Genomic DNA, 18,748 nt, shown 5'->3' with positions numbered 1-18,748 from the left:
AATACCACGAGTGCACGAATTTCCCATGAATAATGGGTAGATACGGTCCATAGAGAAATCCGTGAATATGAGAGTCAGAGAATGCCAAGAATGCAATTACGGGGGTCCACTGTATAAGTATTATTTTTACCAGTTCTACACTATTTGTTTAATTTTTAGCCATTTTTATTATGCTATTTACCAGAAGTTTGTTCCACCTGAAGTGAAAGAGGATACAAAATTTTCTACCTAATGAAAGGTAAGGATGGTAAAAAAAAATTTCTGTATCATAAGTTCATCTTTCCTGGTGTCACTAATCACAGAATATTTTCAGTTCAGAATGAGTTTGTGGGACTTGGAACCAGTGCCAGAAGTTGACAAGATATCTTTCCCTGCAGAGGAAGAGAAAGTTTTTGAATTTTGGAAGAAAGTTGATGCTTTTCATACCTGTCTGAAACAGAGTAAAGATAGACCAAAGTAAGTCGAGTGAGCTGCTTCAGTTTTTATGATGATCAGTGTTGTATTTAGTCTGATATGGTTTTCAGTGATTCCTTCATACTGAATTTTTCATGATCTTAAGAGGTTTCGGTGGAGTCTCCTGGGCTAGCTGATAGGTTGAAGGTCTATGAAAATATTTCAGGTGTTATTCCTTTGTGACTAAATATTAAATAGAAATAAATGGAGACAACTGTCTTCTGAAATTTCTGATAGTGAAGCCATTTGCCATTTTTAAGTATTTTTACACTTGTTATAAGATAAGGCATATATCTGGGTTTTGTAGGATATATAATTTATTTCTTAAAAACTAGTTGCAAATATAGTATGACTGATGATTGTGTAGTTTTGGAAGGCAGAAGTGCTATTTTTTTTCCAGTACTGTATCAATTTTGTTTGTTCATACATTGAATGAACCTAGGTTCTTAACATTAGGATAAATCTAGTGCCAGCTGGGACCAGCAAAAAAAAATTTTTATACATTCAACTTCCCTGTCAGATATATACTTAGCTATAGACTCCGTCATCCCCGACAGAAATTCGAATTTCGCGGCACACGCTACAGGTAGGTTAGGTGATCTACCGCCCTACCGCTGGGTGGCAGGAATAGGAACCATTCCCGTTTTCTAATTCAGATTTTCTCTGTCGGCGGGGCCATCAACATTGTTGTTGTTCCTCCTGACTTGATTTTCGTGTTTCATCGCTATTGATCTTCTAGACTGGTTTAATTGGTGACGTATTGGATCTTTGGTTTGGCATACGCTTTCGTGGACTGTTAATTGGATTTGGATTTTTCTCATAATGTCGGACTCTAGCTTTTCAGTTAGAAGACTGTGTATGAATGAGGGATGTATGGTGAAGCTACTGAAAGCTTCGGTAGACCCTCACACGGTTTGTAAGGGGTGTAGGCAGAATGAATGCTCTGTAACTAACACCTGTAATGAATGTGTAGATTTGAATGAGGAAGAGTGGAAGACTTTAAATTCCTATTTAAGGAAATTAGATATGGATAGGGCTAGGAAGGCTTCCTCCAGAAGTGTAAGTAGGTCTCGTTCTAACGAGCCAATTACTGTAGCACCTAATCCTAAACTTATAATTACTTCCTCATGTACTACAAAGACTCCAAATGCTGCAACGGAAATTGCAGATCTAAAAGCTGCCCTCAAAAGGATGGAGCTTCAAATGCAAGCTCTACAAGGTAAGCACAGTGAAAGTGACGTAAGTGTTCCTAGTGCAGTGGAGGGTGCGTCTGATCGGCTTCATCTCGCTCCCAGGCCTAGACCTCTTTCAAGCTCCCAGGCCCAAAGGAGAAGGAATGTTGACAGCCTTACGGAGGTGATGGAGAATCCCCACTGATCAGGCGTCCCCTCGGCAGATTCTGTGGCGTCCCGAACTGCCATGGATAGCTATAGGAAAAGCATCCTAAAAAAGTGCTTTTCGTCATCAGATTCTTTGCCTCAAAGAAAGGGCTGGAGTTCGGACGAACTTTCACGCCCCTTGAAAAGGAGTTGGAAAGCTCCAACTTTGGATTCAAGCCCAGAATGTTTTCCTGAAGAATCGCCATGTGAAAGGAAAAGAGCTAAGAATACACCAGCTCTCAACTCGGAGTCTCCTACCTCCTCTAGACCTCCTTCACCGCTCTCGGACAAGGAAGAAGAGAATACAGCTACTAAGTTCTCTTAAAAAGGCAGGAGCAGATTTACTCTTTAGTAGGAGTTCTAAAAAAGGATACTCCGAGAAGAAAAGACTCTTTCCTTCCGATAAAGAGATCGGCGGGAAGAACAGACGTTTCTGGCACAAAACTTACGTACTCTACTCCTCGGACAGGAAGCAGGAGAAAAGAGCTAAAAGCGCCAACCTGGCGCAATGCGCCAGAAGAGCCAGCCTGGTGCAATGCGCCAGAAGCACCAGAAGCGCCAGGCGCCACAATCGGCATCCAAACGGCAGACACGAGGATCTTCCATTGTTCAAAGAGACATGAACGAAGAGGCTTCTTTTAGCTTTGGACAGGATCAGCCTTCTCCTGACAGGGACTCTAGATGTCGCACAGGCGGCCATAGCCCCTGTCGGGATAGAGCTTTTCCTGTTAAGAGTGTTTTGAAGGGACATCCTTCTCCTGACAAGAGAGAGAGATGTCGCACAGGCGGCCATCGCTCTTGCCAGGAGAGAGATTATGATAGTCTTTTCTCAGGATCAGCCTCTCCCTAGCAAGGACGCAAGTTGTCGCACAGGCGGCCGTCACTCTTGCAAGGGTGGTTTAGATGCTGCGAGAGAGACTTCTCCTATCGATAAGAGACAATCCTCTTCGGTTGATCGCTCTTCCCCCATGGGGATTGAACAAGAGGTAGAAGATGTTTCGGACTCTGAAGATCATACAGCTGCGGGCTTATCAGATTATAAGACTTTAGCAGCCCTTTTACTTCAAGAGTTCGGGGATTCTCTGAGTCCTTCGCCTAGATCTTTGTTCACGAGTACCAAGATCTCGAAATCGTCCTCTTTCTTAAAGATGAGACCGACTATCTCCATGAAGAAAGCTCTGCGGTTTGTGGGAAACTGGTTTAAATCTAAGGAGGAGGCGGGGAAAACCATCTTTGCCTGCCCTCCTTCCAAACTATCAGGAAGGAGAGGTATTTGGTATGAGACAGGAGAATCGTTGGGTCTTGCTCTCCCAACCTCTGCCGAAGCAGACTTTTCGAATCTGGTTGACTCTTCGAGGAGGCAAGCATTGTCATCAGCTAAAACCACATGGGGGACTTCAGAAATGGACCATCTCCTCAAGATTATTCCATGTCTTGGAAGTATTTAACTTCTTAGACTGGTCCCTTGGGGTTTTGGCCAAGAAAACTCAGGATACGGAGTTTCTGAGCCCCGAAGTCCTTCATAGTGTCTTGTCCTGTATGGACAAAGCAGTCCAGGACGGATCAGGAGAAGTGGCCTCGCTCTTCGGAATGGGAATTTTAAAGAAAAGGACTTTGTTTAGCTCTTTCCTAACAAAAGCAGTCACGCCTATCCAGAGGTCGTCCCTGCTTTACGCTCCACTTTCTGACCAACTGTTCCCTTCTCAGTTAGTAAGGGACATTTCCCATTCACTGACTGAGAAGGCCACACAAGATCTTTTGGTCCAATCCACAAAGAAAGCGAGGACCTCCGTGCCTACTATGAAGAGAGAGTCACGTACCCCTCAGCAGCCCTTTCGAGGGAGTTCCTCTTCTCGACCCACCTCGAAGAAGAGAGGAATGGCGAAAAGAGGAAGGTCTGCATTCAGACCTATCAAGAAATTAAAGTGATATTTCAGTCCATCAAGCGCCGGTAGGAGCCAGACTTCTGAAATTTTCGGAAGAATGGACTGGGTGAGAGGCAGACAGCTGGTCCCTCTCCATAGTGAGGAGAGGATATCGTATCCCCTTTCGAGACAGACCTCCCTTAACGACGACCCCGAGGGAACTGTCGGCGAAGTATAGGGACCCTGCCATGAGAGAAACGCTTTTGCACCTTGTAGAACAGATGTTACAAAAGGAGGCCATCGAATTGGTCCAGGATCCGCACTCCCAAGGCTTCTACAACTGTCTTTTTCTGGTTCCGAAATCCTGGGGGGGGTGGAGACCGGTTCTGGATGTGAGCGCATTGAACCGATTCGTAGAGAACACAAATCGGTTCTTGCTGCTCTCCGTCCCGGAGATTGGATGGTCTCCCTGGATCTGCAAGATGCTTACTTTCATGTTCCCCTGCATCCCGCATCGAAGAAATATCTTCGCTTCATGATGCAGGACAGAATTTTTCAATTCAGGGCCCTGTGCTTCTGCCTATCTACAGCTCCTCAAGTCTTCACGAGCCTAATGAGGAACGTGGCGAGATGGCTACATCTAAAAGGGATAAGCGACTGGCTCATAAGAGCAAAGTCGGAACATCAGTGCTTGAAGGACCTGGAGACGACATTAGAACTGATACAATCACTCGGACTACTCGTAAACCTCGAGAAATCACAAATGATCCCCAGACAGAACATGGTCTATCTGGGGATTCAGATGGATTCTCGGGGTTTTCGAGCTTTTCCATCGCAAGAGAGAATTGCTCGAGGCTTGGAAAAAGTCTTGAACTTCTTAAGGAAGAACGAAGCTCAGCGAGGGAATGGCTCAGCCTCTTGGGTACCCTTTCCTCGTTGGAACAGTTAGTTTCCCTAGCGAGATTGAACCTCAGACCTCTGCAGTTCTACCTGAGAAGAATGTGGAATCAGAAGACGGGAGAATTGTCAGATTTGTTTCCTATTCTTGGGATTGGGATATAAAGTCCCACCTGAAGTGGTGGTTAACCCCCTTGAGAAGAAACGAAGGAGTGTCCCTTTTGATTCGGAACCCTCTCCTAGTGTTGTTTTCCGACGCCTCGGAAACAGGATGGGGAGCAACATTTGGTTCAAGGGAAGTGTCAGGTACCTGGACAAAGGAACAGGTAACATTGCACATCAATGCGAAGGAACTCCTGGCTATCCATCTAGCCCTGAAGTACTTCGAATCGGAAGTCAGAGGAGTGGTAGTCCAAGTCAACTCGGACAATACCACAGCTCTGGCTTACATCTGAAAACAGGGGGGCACTCACTCTTTCTCACTATACGAGATTGCAAGAGATCTATTGATCTGGACGGAGGAACGGGGGTCATAATACTCCGAACAAGAGTTGTTCAAGGAGTAAGAAATGTAAGAGCAGACAGGTTGAGCAGGAAGAACCAAATATCTTCCACAGAGTGGACTCCACTCAGAAGTCTGCCAAGATCTTTGGTCCCTCTGGGGGAAACCGCAGATAGACCTGTTTGCCACGTTCCTCTCCAGGAGGATGGACAACTTCTGCTCACTGGAAGAAGATCCCAGAGCCATAGCGATCGATGCTCTCCTCATGGATTGGTCAGGCATAGACGCTTACGCCTTTCCCCCATTCAAGTTGCTGGGGGAAGTGCTAAGAAAGTTTGTTGCATCAAAGGGAACAAAATTGACTCTCATTGCTCCTTCTGGCCTTCCCGAAGCTGGTTCACGAGGTACTGGAATTGACTGTGGACTTCCCCAGATCTCTTCCCGAAAGGACAGATCTGCTCAGACAGCCCCACTTCGAGAGGTTTCACAAAAGCATCCATGGTCTCTCCCTGACTGCCTTTCGACTATCGAAAGACTGGTCAGAACGAGAGGGTTTTCTAGGAAAGTTGCAAGCGCAATCGCTAGAGCCGCAGGTCCTCTACCCTGCGGGTCTACAATTGAAGTGGGAAGTTCTTCCGTAGATGGTGTAGGTCAAAGAAGCTGTCCTCATCCAATACCTCTGTGACCGAAATCGCCGACTTTCTTCTTTTCTTAAGAGAAGAATCTAAGTTGGCTGTATCCACTATAAAAGGATATAGGAGCATGCTTTCAGCTGTGTTCAGGAACAGAGGCCTGAATATACAAGAGAATAAAGATCTTCATGATCTCATTAGGTCTTCGAGACCACCTAATTGAGATCTTTCTCTCCCTCCGAGTTGGAACCTGGATGTGGTCCTCAAGTTCTTGACTTCAGACAGGTTCAAACCTCCAGATAAAAGCTCGTTTAGAGATCTTACGAGAAAGTGCATATTCCTTTTGGCCCTTGCAACTGCCAAGAGGGTGGTCAGTGAATTGCATGCTTTAGATTCTCGGGTGGGATTTAAAGAAGACTGCAGTGTTTGTTTCTTTTTCAACATCTATTCCTGGCTAAAAATGAGAACCCTTCTAAACCTTGGCCTAGAAGTTTCGAAGTCAAGGGACTCTTTCCTCTTAGGTAGAGAGTTGGAAAGGTCTCTTTGCCCAGTCAGGGCGCTGAAGTTTTATTAAAAAAGAAGACACAACTTCAGGGATGTCGCCAGTCTCTGGTGTGCAGTAAGAAACCCCAAGAGACCTATGTCAAAGAACGCACTGGCGTTCTTTGTCAGGAATGTGATAACAGAAGCTCACATGAATTGTCAAGAGAACTCCTTAAAGCTGCTTAGGGTTAAAGCTCACAAAGTTCGTGCAGTTGCAACTTCCCTATCTTTTAGTAAGAATATGTCTATGAGGGACATTTTAGCTGCGACATATTGGAGATGTAACTCAGTATTTGCATCCCATTACTTAAAGGATGTAAAAGTAACATACGAGAAATGTTTTTCTCTTGGTCCGTATGTATCAGCGGATACTATGCTGGGACAGGGAGGGGATACTGATCCTTAAATAATTTTTGTTTTTGTTCTTTAATGATTATTTTTGTAACAAAATTGGTGTTGAGTTTTTTGGGTTGTTTGAAAGGATGTTGGGGGATGACTCCTTTCAATCATAGTACTAACCCCGGTGATAGGATCAGGTGATCGGGATCAGTGTCGTGCTCTTTGATAATGCCATTAGGCAAGGTGTTTTGTCATGTAAGTGGATAGGACCCCATTGACAAAGATCCTAAGGTTCTGTCGAGTAAGTGGATAAGACCCCATTGACAGACCATCAAGAACTCTTAGCAGGAGGTCACTACCTCGCTGAGGCTCTTGAAGCGATGCAGGCTCCTAGGCAGTAGCCATGAAGTCTTTCGCTAACACAGGTAGGAATCGAAATTTTTTTATTTTTATTACCTACAATCTATGTGGTTTACCTGTCTATTCAGTAAATAGCTGTCTCTTACCCTCCTCCAAAGGTGCCAATCAGCTAAGTATATATCTGACAGGGAAGTTGAATGTATAAAAATGTTATTGTCATGATACAATAAAGTTTTTTTTTTTTTTTTTTTTTTTATACATACTTACCTGGCAGATATATACGATTAAATGGCCCACCCAGCCTCCCCTCAGGAGACAGGTGGAAGAGAAAATCTGAATTAGAAAACGGGAATGGTTCCTATTCCTGCCACCCAGCGGCAGGGCGGTAGATCACCTGACCTACCTGTAGCGTGTGCCGTGAAATTCGAATTTCTGTCGGGGACGACGGAGTCTATAGCTAAGTATATATCTGCCAGGTAAGTATGTATAAAACTTTATTGTATCATGACAATAACATTTTTCCAATAGAATTGTACCGACATTTTACAAATTATTACATCAGTTGCGTCAATGATTCAGACAATAGGCATATGGAAGTAGTATTCAGCAAGCGGTATCTGTCAACTATTCGCCTGGTCGAGCAGGCACATGATGCATTACGGTGACAGACTAAGTTTCTGTTATTTGGTTACAGGTTGCACTAGAGCAATATCCTTTTCCTGCACATGGCTGGCTTAGTCTAAAACAAAGAACAGAGTCACTTGCTAATGTATATTATGGCAAGGGAGCTAAATAACATTGTTTAAAGGAAATTAGAATCATTATCATTCCTTTGTATGTTTCTTCTTGAAGAATTGTGGTATTAATTTTTTCTTGTAACTCAGCCCAACCATTTTGTTTTAGGGCAGAAGAGGGTTTTATTTTATCACTCAAAATTGTAGGCCTATATGCTGTTTTGCATAACAGCATTGAAAATAAACCTTTTTATATTTAATCATAATAAAAATATAAAAAAATGTAAAAGTTATCCTTGGCTCAGTGATCCTTGCCTGGTCTGTGGAAGGCAGAGATGCCTATAATATGCAGTATGAATTTGTTTATAAGTATTTGAGTGGTATTCAATGTTTATAACCAATAATATTTAATAAGCAAGATGTTGAAACTTAACAGAAACAAAAATTTTTAGTAGAAAAATGCGAAACTATTTAAATGTTCAATAAATGCTTTAGAATATAATTAAAGGACAACAACATCTAAAAGATATGTCAATATATTCTTTTGAACAAAATTAAAGAAAAACAACAGTGAATTATGTTTATCTCATATAATTACCAGTAAGAGTATGGTTTCTTGCCAGTTTTAAGTTCATGAATGCTATTCACATCCTGATATTTAGTGTAACTCCCAAGAGCACCATAACTCCTTTGACACGTCGTCACCAGTTACGATCATTCTAGGCCTATGTGACTTATTAAACCATTCATTTATAAGAATAAATAAACAAAATTTCCAATTGCCTTCTCTGGTATATCTGAATTCTCCTTCTTGTTTGTCAAGTTTTGTATTTCAATTTGACGTTTTTGATGGAATTAAAAAGAAAATTGGCATATGTAAGATTTAGAAGTTCTTGTTCATCCAAGTGCTCTACTGAACATTCGACATTGCAAGCATGCCAACTGAAACTCATATGGCAGTGTATTTCCCCACCCTTCAGTGAAGCAAACTGTATTTAGTTTAAGAAAAGAAACTGTAAATTATGTAATGTTTTTGCTAATTATGTCTTATTTGCTAACTTAAAAAATTTTTTTCTTTTAACAGGAAAATCTAAACAGATGATAATCTGGTAACTTTAGATAAGCCAAACTCCGCTCACATGATATTTGCATAAAATAACAGCTTTTTATACAGATGATACTATGTTAACATCGTTGAGGACTGTTCATATCTAAACATATCAGGCATTCCATTGAGGAGTCAGAGATGTGTATTTCTGGTGATAGAAGTTCACTCTAGATGGGCTTTGGAAGTCAAGCCATGGGTCCTGTTGCTGAATAACCACTGGTTCCATGCAACATAAAAACACCATACAAAGAAAGAAAAGAATATCTAAACATAAGTATTTCATAATGATTCAGACAAAAAAACTTTAAAACCTGCATAAAACAATGTTTTTTGATGCAGTTTTATTTTTTACTTGTGATAATTGATTCTATTTTTCGTGTTATAAAAAACAGTATCAAGCTAATTGTATGTAAAATATAAAGAAAAACAATCTGAACGATATATTTTGTAAAGTGATACAATATAATAGCTTAATTTTATATGTCATCTGTTGTTTTCAGCATCAGAATTTAGGAAATTATGGTATTTGTAAGGAAGATTTTCATTGCCTTTCTTTGTCAGTTCCTTATCAACATACTAATCTCTGGGAGGAGAAAATTTTTCCTTTAGTTTACGTGTGTACGTATATTGTATCTCCTAGACAAGCTAATGAAAGTATTTTTAGTAAGCTTCCTTTACTTATAGTAAGCACAAATTTCATAAGTACCAATGAATTGAGGATACTATTACAAGGTTCATGTTCTGTAGGGGTTTCATATGATTTTAGCACATCTTTTAAAAGTAAAAGTCATCTGTGCTGATGAGTAAGATTTCTTTTTTTCTTTCTCAGGTTTACATTCTATGATGGTCCTCCCTTTGCCACAGGCCTTCCCCATTATGGGCACATATTAGCAGGAACAATTAAGGATGTTGTGACCCGATGGGCTCATCAGACAGGACATCATGTAGAACGTCGGTTCGGTTGGGACACTCATGGCCTTCCAGTGGTAAGTAGGAATTTTTCAGGGCATTGATATGGAAGTTACATGTCTTGGTTGGGTGGGCTACGCCCGGGCCTCTTTGTCCTTTCAATACTTTACCACTTAGAGGCTGCTTTCGTACTGGGACCTGTGCTGGTATAAGGATGCACAAGCCCCATTGTCCAGTTCATAGGGCTGTCATAAAATCTAAACCAATCAGGGACATCACTGAAATTATGGATTCATCAAAAGGCAGTTGGTAGTTACCTTTTCAGTCTATTCCTGCATTATACTGTTGTTTCATTTCTTTACCATGCTTCAATCATGCTTCAGTTTCCTTTTCCCCTGTAAAAAATACATGAGTTTTGTGGAAGTATAAAACCAGTGTATACAATAAGAATAAATTTCCAGCTTGTTTTAGACAGGAAGTCCACCTGAGTTTATTACAAGAAATTAGGGATAAGTCACTTATTTCATGATGTGATGGTTTGGACAAAATTTGTTCCTCAAATATATCTGCCTTGCTTTAAAATTCCATAAATTATTGATGACTTCAGTATAGTTGTTTAGGTGGGAAGACTATCAGAAGTTTTCTTGCCATAGAGGACTAACAAGGGTCATAAAGCAGATTGGTACATTTTTCTAAGTGCTTGGGTTGAACTGAGTACGGCTGGTGCAACAACCAAGTAAACTAGGAGGAATAGGAATTGTAACTTGATTTTTAACCACAAGAGAAAATGTTGAATTTGGTGATAGGTCTCTGATAAAAGTAGACAAAGGTATTTGGTGTCCTTCGTGAAGGATAATTGTTAATACAGTGGACCCCCATATGTGCGGGGTATGCCTATCAGACCACTGCGGATAGTTAAAACCCGCGAATGCTTAGAACCCCCTCTAAAAATGCTTATAACTGCCTATCTTGAAAGTTTAAAGACTGAATGTATACCTTAAATAACATCCTACTTCTGAGCGCCTCAGTGGCGTGGTTGGTATGGTGTTGGCGTGCCACCTTGTTGGCTGCGAGCTTGATTCTCGGGCATGCCATTGAGGTGTGAGATGTTTACTATTTCTGGTGATAGAAATGCACTCTCGATGTGGTTTGGAAGTCATATAAAGCCGTTGCTGAATAACCACTGGTTCCATGCAATGTAAAAACATCATGCAAACAAACAAACAAACAAATAAAACATCCTACTTCAAATATACCTTAAATTTCTATCCTATTACTGTATTAATCATTGAGGTTACAGTGTTCCCCCTGTATTTAGGGGGGGTGGGTACCAGACCCCCTCAAATAGCTAGAACCTGTGAATAGTTGAAACTCCTATAAAAAACTTAAAGCTGGCTATTTTGTTAGTTTTAAACTAAAGAAGAACCTACTAGAAATGTTTATACATGGTTTTATTTTAATAGTATTATCACAAAAAGTGTATTTTATGATGAAATTGATAAAAAATAGGAATTTGTGGATATTTCTTTTAGAAAAATACTGCGTGTAAGCAAATTTTCTTCGAATAATGGTGGTATATGTCCAGAGGAAATAAACTTAGAAATACGGGGTTTCACTATATATTATTATGATATAATTTAAAAGTCATCTTAAAACATTTTAATATTGAAAATGTATATGTACAGCCAATAACAGAGAGAGAGAGAGTGAATCGGCAGCATCATATATCTGACCATCAAGAGTGAAATTTTCTGAGACAGAGAGAATAATAATGAAGAGAGAGAGAGAGAGAGACGAGAGAGAGAGAGAGAGAGAGAGAGAGAGAGAGAGAGAGAGAATAATAATGAAGAGAGAGAGAGAGAATAATAATGAAGAGAGAGAGAGAGAATAATAATGAAGAGAGAGAGAGAGAGAGAATAATAATGAAGAGAGAGAGAGAGAATAATAATGAAGAGAGAGAGGGAGAGAGAGAGAGAATAATAAGTGAAGAGAGAGAGGGGAGAGAGAGAGAGAAAAAAAAAAATAACTCCTTACGACTCCTTTCCTCTGCCAATACGTATATCAAACTGTTATGTATTCCCCACCCTCCTTTCTCGAAGACTGGGAATCTCTTATTTCTTTTATTAATCTTATTAATTATTTGAAAATTATTTATTAGGTAAATCATTTATCATACTACAAAACAAAAATACATAAGAGAGAAATTTTATTATTGTTTAATCTCAATAAACTTAATATTATTTGAAAATTAGTACTGTAAATTATTATTTTATCATAAATGTAGTAGTACCCTTGAAGATACATACATACACTTCTAACACTTCCAGACAAAGCAGTGGGAGAGAGTTTCCACTACAACATACAGATCTTGTGGGATGAGAGACAATTATACTTATATAAAATAGTGAAATGGAAAGATAGTTGTATTTCTTCAAAATACTATCACACATGAATTTTGTAATTATAGTAATATTATTATTGTATTATTTTTTGAAAATAATAATAAACATCATATACATACATGTACCATAAAAATTCTCTCCATCTCGGTAAGAGAGATAGGGAGAGAATTTACATGAACATTAGTCGGCAACATGCAACTCGCTCCCCCTCCTGTCACATTACTTGACATGTTTGATAACTCTGGACCTCAGCTTAGTACCTGGATCTAAAAAGAAAGATGCCGGGTAGAATGAATTTCCTTTATTCTTACATAATTTTTGTATATACTAAAATTTTACTAATTCACTATAGTATTTTCTTTAATGAATTGATAATATTGCTGTTTGTATTAATATTAATATTTGAAAATTAGTAAATATTTATCAATACAAAAAATATACATCTCTTATGTGAGTATTCCATTTAATCCTAAACTACTTATACAGTATTAATCAACATTAATATTTGAAAATTAGTAAATCATTTTTGTCATGAAAATAAAAAAAAATACACTATAATTAGTTAATATTTGTCGGAAAAAAACTGCAAAACAGGCGAATTTCCGGGGGAATAAGGGTTAGACATTTTGTTCCAAAAAATATTCACGAATCTCGAGATCGCTAATAGGCGGGGTTGACTATACAGTTAGGTCGCTAATAGGCGGGGTTGACTACAGTTTCGTTCCATATTTCATCAGAGATAAGTGAGTGGACATTATAATTTCATGACCTTTGAATACATCCCTGTGTTTCAGGGAAGCTGCCATAAGCTTTTATAATCGGCTTGCCAAAACCAGTATGATAAAGTGTTTTTTTTTTTAGTCACTTCCAGTATGAGAACAATGGTGGATGAAAATAACAGCCACATCCTCTATTACTTAAAAATTGAAAATTGGGTCTCTTCAAGGTTATTCCTTCTGTGGCTCTTACCAAGGCCGTCAAACGGCTAGGTTCTTCCTTGTTCCCAAGCTAAAACATTCCTGTGGGGAGTAGTACTGTTGTTGCACTGTAGTTATTACTTAACCCTCTTACGCCGACTGGACGTATTTTACGTTGACATTTTTTGTCTCCTGTGTGCCGACTGGACATATTTTACGTCGACTTACAAAAGTTTTTTTTAAAATTTGCGGAAAATACTTATAGGCCTACCAGCCTAAAACTTTTGAATCACGCGCTTGGGGGATGCTGGGAGTTTCACGGATCAAGTGTTGTTTTGTTTACAATCGTTACGCAGGCGCGCAAGCGCGAATTCTTTCTCGCCGCTCTAAAAAGTATCTGACACATCTCGGAAATTATTTTGTCACTTTGGCATAATTTTTGTACCATTGTAAATTAGCCGTTACATGAAGTATTATATATGAAAATGTGCGCATTTTTATGTAGAATACAACAATAAAAATACTCATGATTGTAGCTTTTATCAGTTTGAGATATTTCATATAAATACGATAATTGCCAAAATTTCAACCTTCGGTCAACTTGACTACCGAAATAGTCAAAAAAACGCAATTGTAAGCTAAAACTCTTATATTTTAGTAATATTCCATCATTTACCTTAATTTTTGCAACTAATTGGAAGTCTCTAGCACAATATTTCGATTTATGGTGAATTTATGAAAAAACAACTTTTTCCTTCATGTCCGCTTTCCTTACGTCCGCCCAGTAACTCTTCCGAAAAAAATCATACATGCGATTGTGGAATGTTTGCACCATTTTTTATTAAAATTCCGTTATATAAGTTTTTATATATGGAAATGTGCGCAATTTCCATGCACAATACAACTAAAAACAAACCATGGTTGTAGCTTTATCAGTTTTGAGATATTTTCATATAAATAACGATAATTGCCAAAATTTCAACCTTCGGTCAACTTTGACTACCGAAATAAATGGTTGAAAAACGCAATTGTAAGCTAAAACTCTTATATTTTAGTAATATTCCATCATTTACCTTAATTTTGCAACTAATTGGAAGTCTCTAGCACAATATTCGATTTATGGTGAATTTATGAAAAAACTTTCCTTACGTCCGCGCAGTACTCTTCCGAAAAAAATCATACATGCGATTGTGGTAATCGTTGCACCCATTTTAAAAATTAGCCGTTATATAAAGTTTTATATATGAAATGTGCGCAATTTCATGCACAATACAACTTTTCATATAAATAACGATAATTGCCAGAATTTCAACTTCAGTCACTTTGACTCTACCGAAATGGTCGAAAAACGCAATTGTAAGCTAAAACGCTTATATTCTAGTAATATTCAAGCATTTACCTTCATTTTGCAACAAATTGGAAGTCTCTAGCACAATATTTCGATTTATGGTGAATTTATGAAAAAAATAACATTTTCTTTACGTCCGCGCGTAACTCTTCGAAAAAAATCACGTGCGATTGTGGTAATGTTTGCACCATTTTAAATTAGCCGTTACATAAAGTTTTATATATGAAAATGTGCGCAATTTCATGTAGAATACAACCAAAAATAATTGAAGGTTGTAGCTTTTTTCTGATTTTTAAATATTTGCATATAAATCACGATAAATAGAAAAAAAACCACGTTCGGTCAACTTTGAACTCTACCGAAAATGGTCGAAAAACGCAATTGTAAGGCTAAAGCTCTTACAGTCTAGTAATATTCAGTCATTTATCTTCATCTTGAAACAAATTCGAAGTCTCTAGCAAATATTTAGATTTATGGTGAATTTAAAAAAAATCTTTCCTTCCCTCCGCGCTCGGATCTCCGCCACAAATCTCTGAAATGCGTACGTCCCATTCTCGGAATATTTGCTCCATTTTATATTAGGCATTTCATAGAGTTTTATATATGAAATGTGCGCAATTTCATGTAGAATAAAACGAAAAAATATTTGAAGGTTGTAGCTTTTCTTATTTCCGAAATAATTGCATATAAAAAAATATATATATTTGACATTCGGTCAACTTTAACTCGTCAGATATGGTCAAAAAACTGCAATTGTAAGCTAATCCTCTTACAGTATAGTAATATTCAATCATTTTGTCTTCATTTTGAAAGAAATTGGAAGTCTCTAGGACAATATTTAGATTTTATGGTGAATTTTTGAAAAAAAAATATTTGTTTACGTCCGCGCGTTACGAATTCATGCATTATTTTGTGATAAATCTTTTCTCTGTTGCTTTATTGTTTTACAATGTGTTATATACCAAAATGATTGCAATTTAGTGTACATTACAACGAAAAAAAAGTAACTTGTTACCTTTAACCGTTTTGCGCACAGCGCGGTTTGAATACAATTATATATGAAATTTCATTTTTGCGCTATCATATATCGCATTATTTATATATGATAATGATAATTTTTTTTTTTCATTTCTGATGGTTGCATACTAAACTTCAGGCAATGACAAAAAAAGGAGCCAAAAATGAACTTTTAATCTTGAAAACTAAGCGTGCTGTGATTTTTTGAAAAAAATATTTTTTCCGCTCCAGCGCTCACTCCGAAACCCCTCCGGCATACGGGAGACAATTTTTTATTTACCGCTCTGGCGTAAGAGGGTTAAGGTTCTTTGCAGTGTCCCTTTGGCCCCTAGCTACAACCCATTTAATTTCTTTTACTGTCTCTCCATTCATACTTGCTTTTTTCCATTTTGTGCATTAATTTTAGAAATAAAGGGTGCAAATTCATTGGTTATTGAATAGAACAAGTGACAAAGAAATATGGATTATGAGTACAGAAAATATCATTGTAAAGGAAGGAATAAGAAGAATTGTTTGTTATTTGTTTATAAAGTAATAACTGCCCACCCAAAGAAATAAAGTTTATATTAAAATAACTAAGTACAGTGGTACCTTGACCTATGAGTTTAATTTGTTCCGTGGCCGAGCTCGTAGCTTAAGTTGCTCCCACATCAAATCAGTTTTCCCCTTGATTGACTCAAATGCCCTTAATCCATTCCAACCCTCAAAATGCCACCCCATCTTTTGTTTCATGTTGATAAATAAGGAAAATACATTTCTAAATAATAAATATGATTGTATATAATAGAGTATGTAAAGATATACCGGTAATAAGGTTCATACAATGTACAGGTAGTGTTCAAGTTACAATAATTTGTCTTATGATAATCCGATTTTACGAGAGACCAAATTACAATAGCCTGACTTTATTCCATTTTCTAGTTAAATAAGTTCAAAAACAGCAAAAGAAAATTATGAAAGTATTGTTTTAACGTTATACTTATTGTGTAAATGTGTACAGCCATGAACAATCGAACCAGAAAAAAAAAAAATTTTTCTTAGTACAGTGGTACCTCGACATAGAAAATAAACCCGTACCGTGGCAGCCTTCATAACCTGAGCTTTTCGTATCTTGAACCGCATTTTATATGTAAATTGCCTAATTCATTCCAAGCCTTACAAAAACAACCCAGTAAATATTATTATAAAGCTAAATTGACCAATAAACAATGAAATGCAACAATTTGGACCATTCAATACCTAACTTAATATGTACATACTACTAATATGTACCTGTAAATAAAGTGTAGTACAGTATTAGTGTACATGGTATACAAGAAATACTGTACGTACATATGTATGTATGTAGTAAAATGTGGAACCTTACCTATCTCCAAAAGTGGCGACAGAGAAGGACAAATTGCAGAAAATTTGTTATGTAGTACGTACACTTAACTTTATGAAACACATTAAAAATGTCAGGAAACATAGTTTAAACTTTACAAAACTAATTAACAAAACCGTAACACTTAACTTTAAAGTTTACAAAAAAACTTAAAATTAAATATTACAAAATTTCAATTTCTTCACCACTTTCAACTTTTGTTTTTCATAGTATCAATTGGATCTTCCTTTTTGCTTACTCCTACTAAAGGCCTCTTTAAAAATAACTATCCAAGGAAGATTGCTTCTTCCTACTTTTCACAATGTTCCTGAAACGACTCGGGCAAACGTCATCGAACTGCGCAAGCATACGACCTGTGTAAGCCTTTTCGGGATGTTTTTTTTCTACAAATGATTACACCTTATGAAAAGCAGCTAGAGCATCCTTAATTTCTGCTGTTGTCATAGTCGTTGTCCTCCTCCTTGCCGCTGCTAGAGAACTTTCTTGAACGACGTTATGCTGCATGGCCTCCAACTCCTTCAGGTCATCCGTCGTAAGCTCCTCTTGGTGCTCCTGGAGAAGGTCATTGATGTTGTCTTCATTGATGACCAGCCCCATGGACTTGCTGAGTGCAACGATCTCATCAAGAACTAGTTGCGAAACAATTTCAGGATCGTCAACTTTTGTTCCTGAATCTGCCCACCAGCTTCGCTCCATGTCGAATCCCCCGAAGTATCGGGCCGATACGGCATCAGGTCAGATTTTCCTCCACGAAGAATTCAAGGTTCGCCTCGAAACCTCCTGCCAAGCTTGTCGATGAGTCGGATGCATGTCACGCAAGGTGAGGTTTGTGGTATCGGTGATGTCGAAAACTTCTCTTGAAAAGATAGTTTATAGTACAGCTTCTTGAAGTTCGATATCACTTGCTGGCCCTTGGGCTGGAGGAGAGGGGTGGTGTTAGGCAGAAGATAAAGAACCTTGATAAAAGAATACTCTGAGAGGATATCTTCCTCGAGGCAGGGAGGGTGAGCAGGGGCATTGTCCAACAACAGCAGACATTTCAGAGGGAGGCGCTTCTCTTCCAAGAATTTCTTCACTGTCGAGCCAAAAACACAGATTTACCCACTCCGTGAACAAAATTCTCGTTACCCAGGCTTTCGCATTAGCCCTCCACATCACTGGAAGCTTCTCCTTAGCACTTTGTTGGGCCTTGAAGGCTCAAGGAGTCTCCGAATGATACACAAGTAGGGGCTTCACCTTGCAATCCCCACTGGTGTTCGAACAAAGTGTGAGCATAAGCCTTGTCTTTCATAGGCTTATGCCTGGGTAGCTTCTTCTCTTCCTGCGTGATGTACGTCCGACGAGGCATTTTTTTCCAAAAGGGCCAGTCTCATCACTGTTGAAGACTTGCTGAGACTGTAGCCTTTGTTGAGAGTCATCTCGTAGAACGTCTTGATAAAGGCTTCGGCCGTTTCGTGTCCAAGCTGGCCGCCTTCCCCATGCCACACCACCAATGGATTGCAGTCTGTTTACGGAATTTTTCGAACCACCCATAAGCCTTGAATTCAATCTGGGGTTGGCGTCGATGTCCCTTCTCCTCCATCGTCCTCGGCCTGGGCAATCAAATCGCCGAAAATAGTGCTGGCCTTGTGGCAGATTGCCGTCTCCATTATCATATCGCCAGCGATTTCTTTGTCTTTTATCCAGACGAGAAGCAGCCTTTCCATCTCGTTGTGCATGTGGCTCCTCTTGCTAGACTAAATAGTCACGCCCTTGGGAAGGTGTATCTGCTTTGATGGCTTCCTTCTGCTTAAGGATGGTGCCTATCGCGACGATTCGGCCATATTCCTTAGCGATCACACTCAATCGCATGCGAGCTTCAGTAGTAAGTTGAACTACTACCTGTAATTTGTAAAAATAATCAGTTACTTATTCTCCATTAACATCATTTATGACATAACTATGGTAATTTTTTACTAT

General features: G+C 38.8%; 1 protein-coding gene across 1 annotated transcript in view; it reads left to right on the top strand.

The window, feature by feature from the left end:
* Window positions 1-319: 319 nt before the first annotated feature.
* LOC135201013 (isoleucine--tRNA ligase, cytoplasmic-like) overlaps window positions 320-18,748 on the top strand; it is a 132,384-nt gene continuing 113,955 nt past the window's right edge. The window contains 2 exon segments of the mRNA XM_064229832.1: window positions 320-456; window positions 9,642-9,798. Of these exon segments, the coding sequence (XP_064085902.1) occupies window positions 320-456; window positions 9,642-9,798 (294 nt within the window).

The sequence above is a fragment of the Macrobrachium nipponense genome, chromosome 27 (genome assembly GCF_015104395.2).
Source record: "Macrobrachium nipponense isolate FS-2020 chromosome 27, ASM1510439v2, whole genome shotgun sequence".
Taxonomy (NCBI): Eukaryota; Metazoa; Arthropoda; class Malacostraca; order Decapoda; family Palaemonidae; genus Macrobrachium; species Macrobrachium nipponense.
This window is presented reverse-complemented; position numbering and strand designations above follow the sequence as displayed.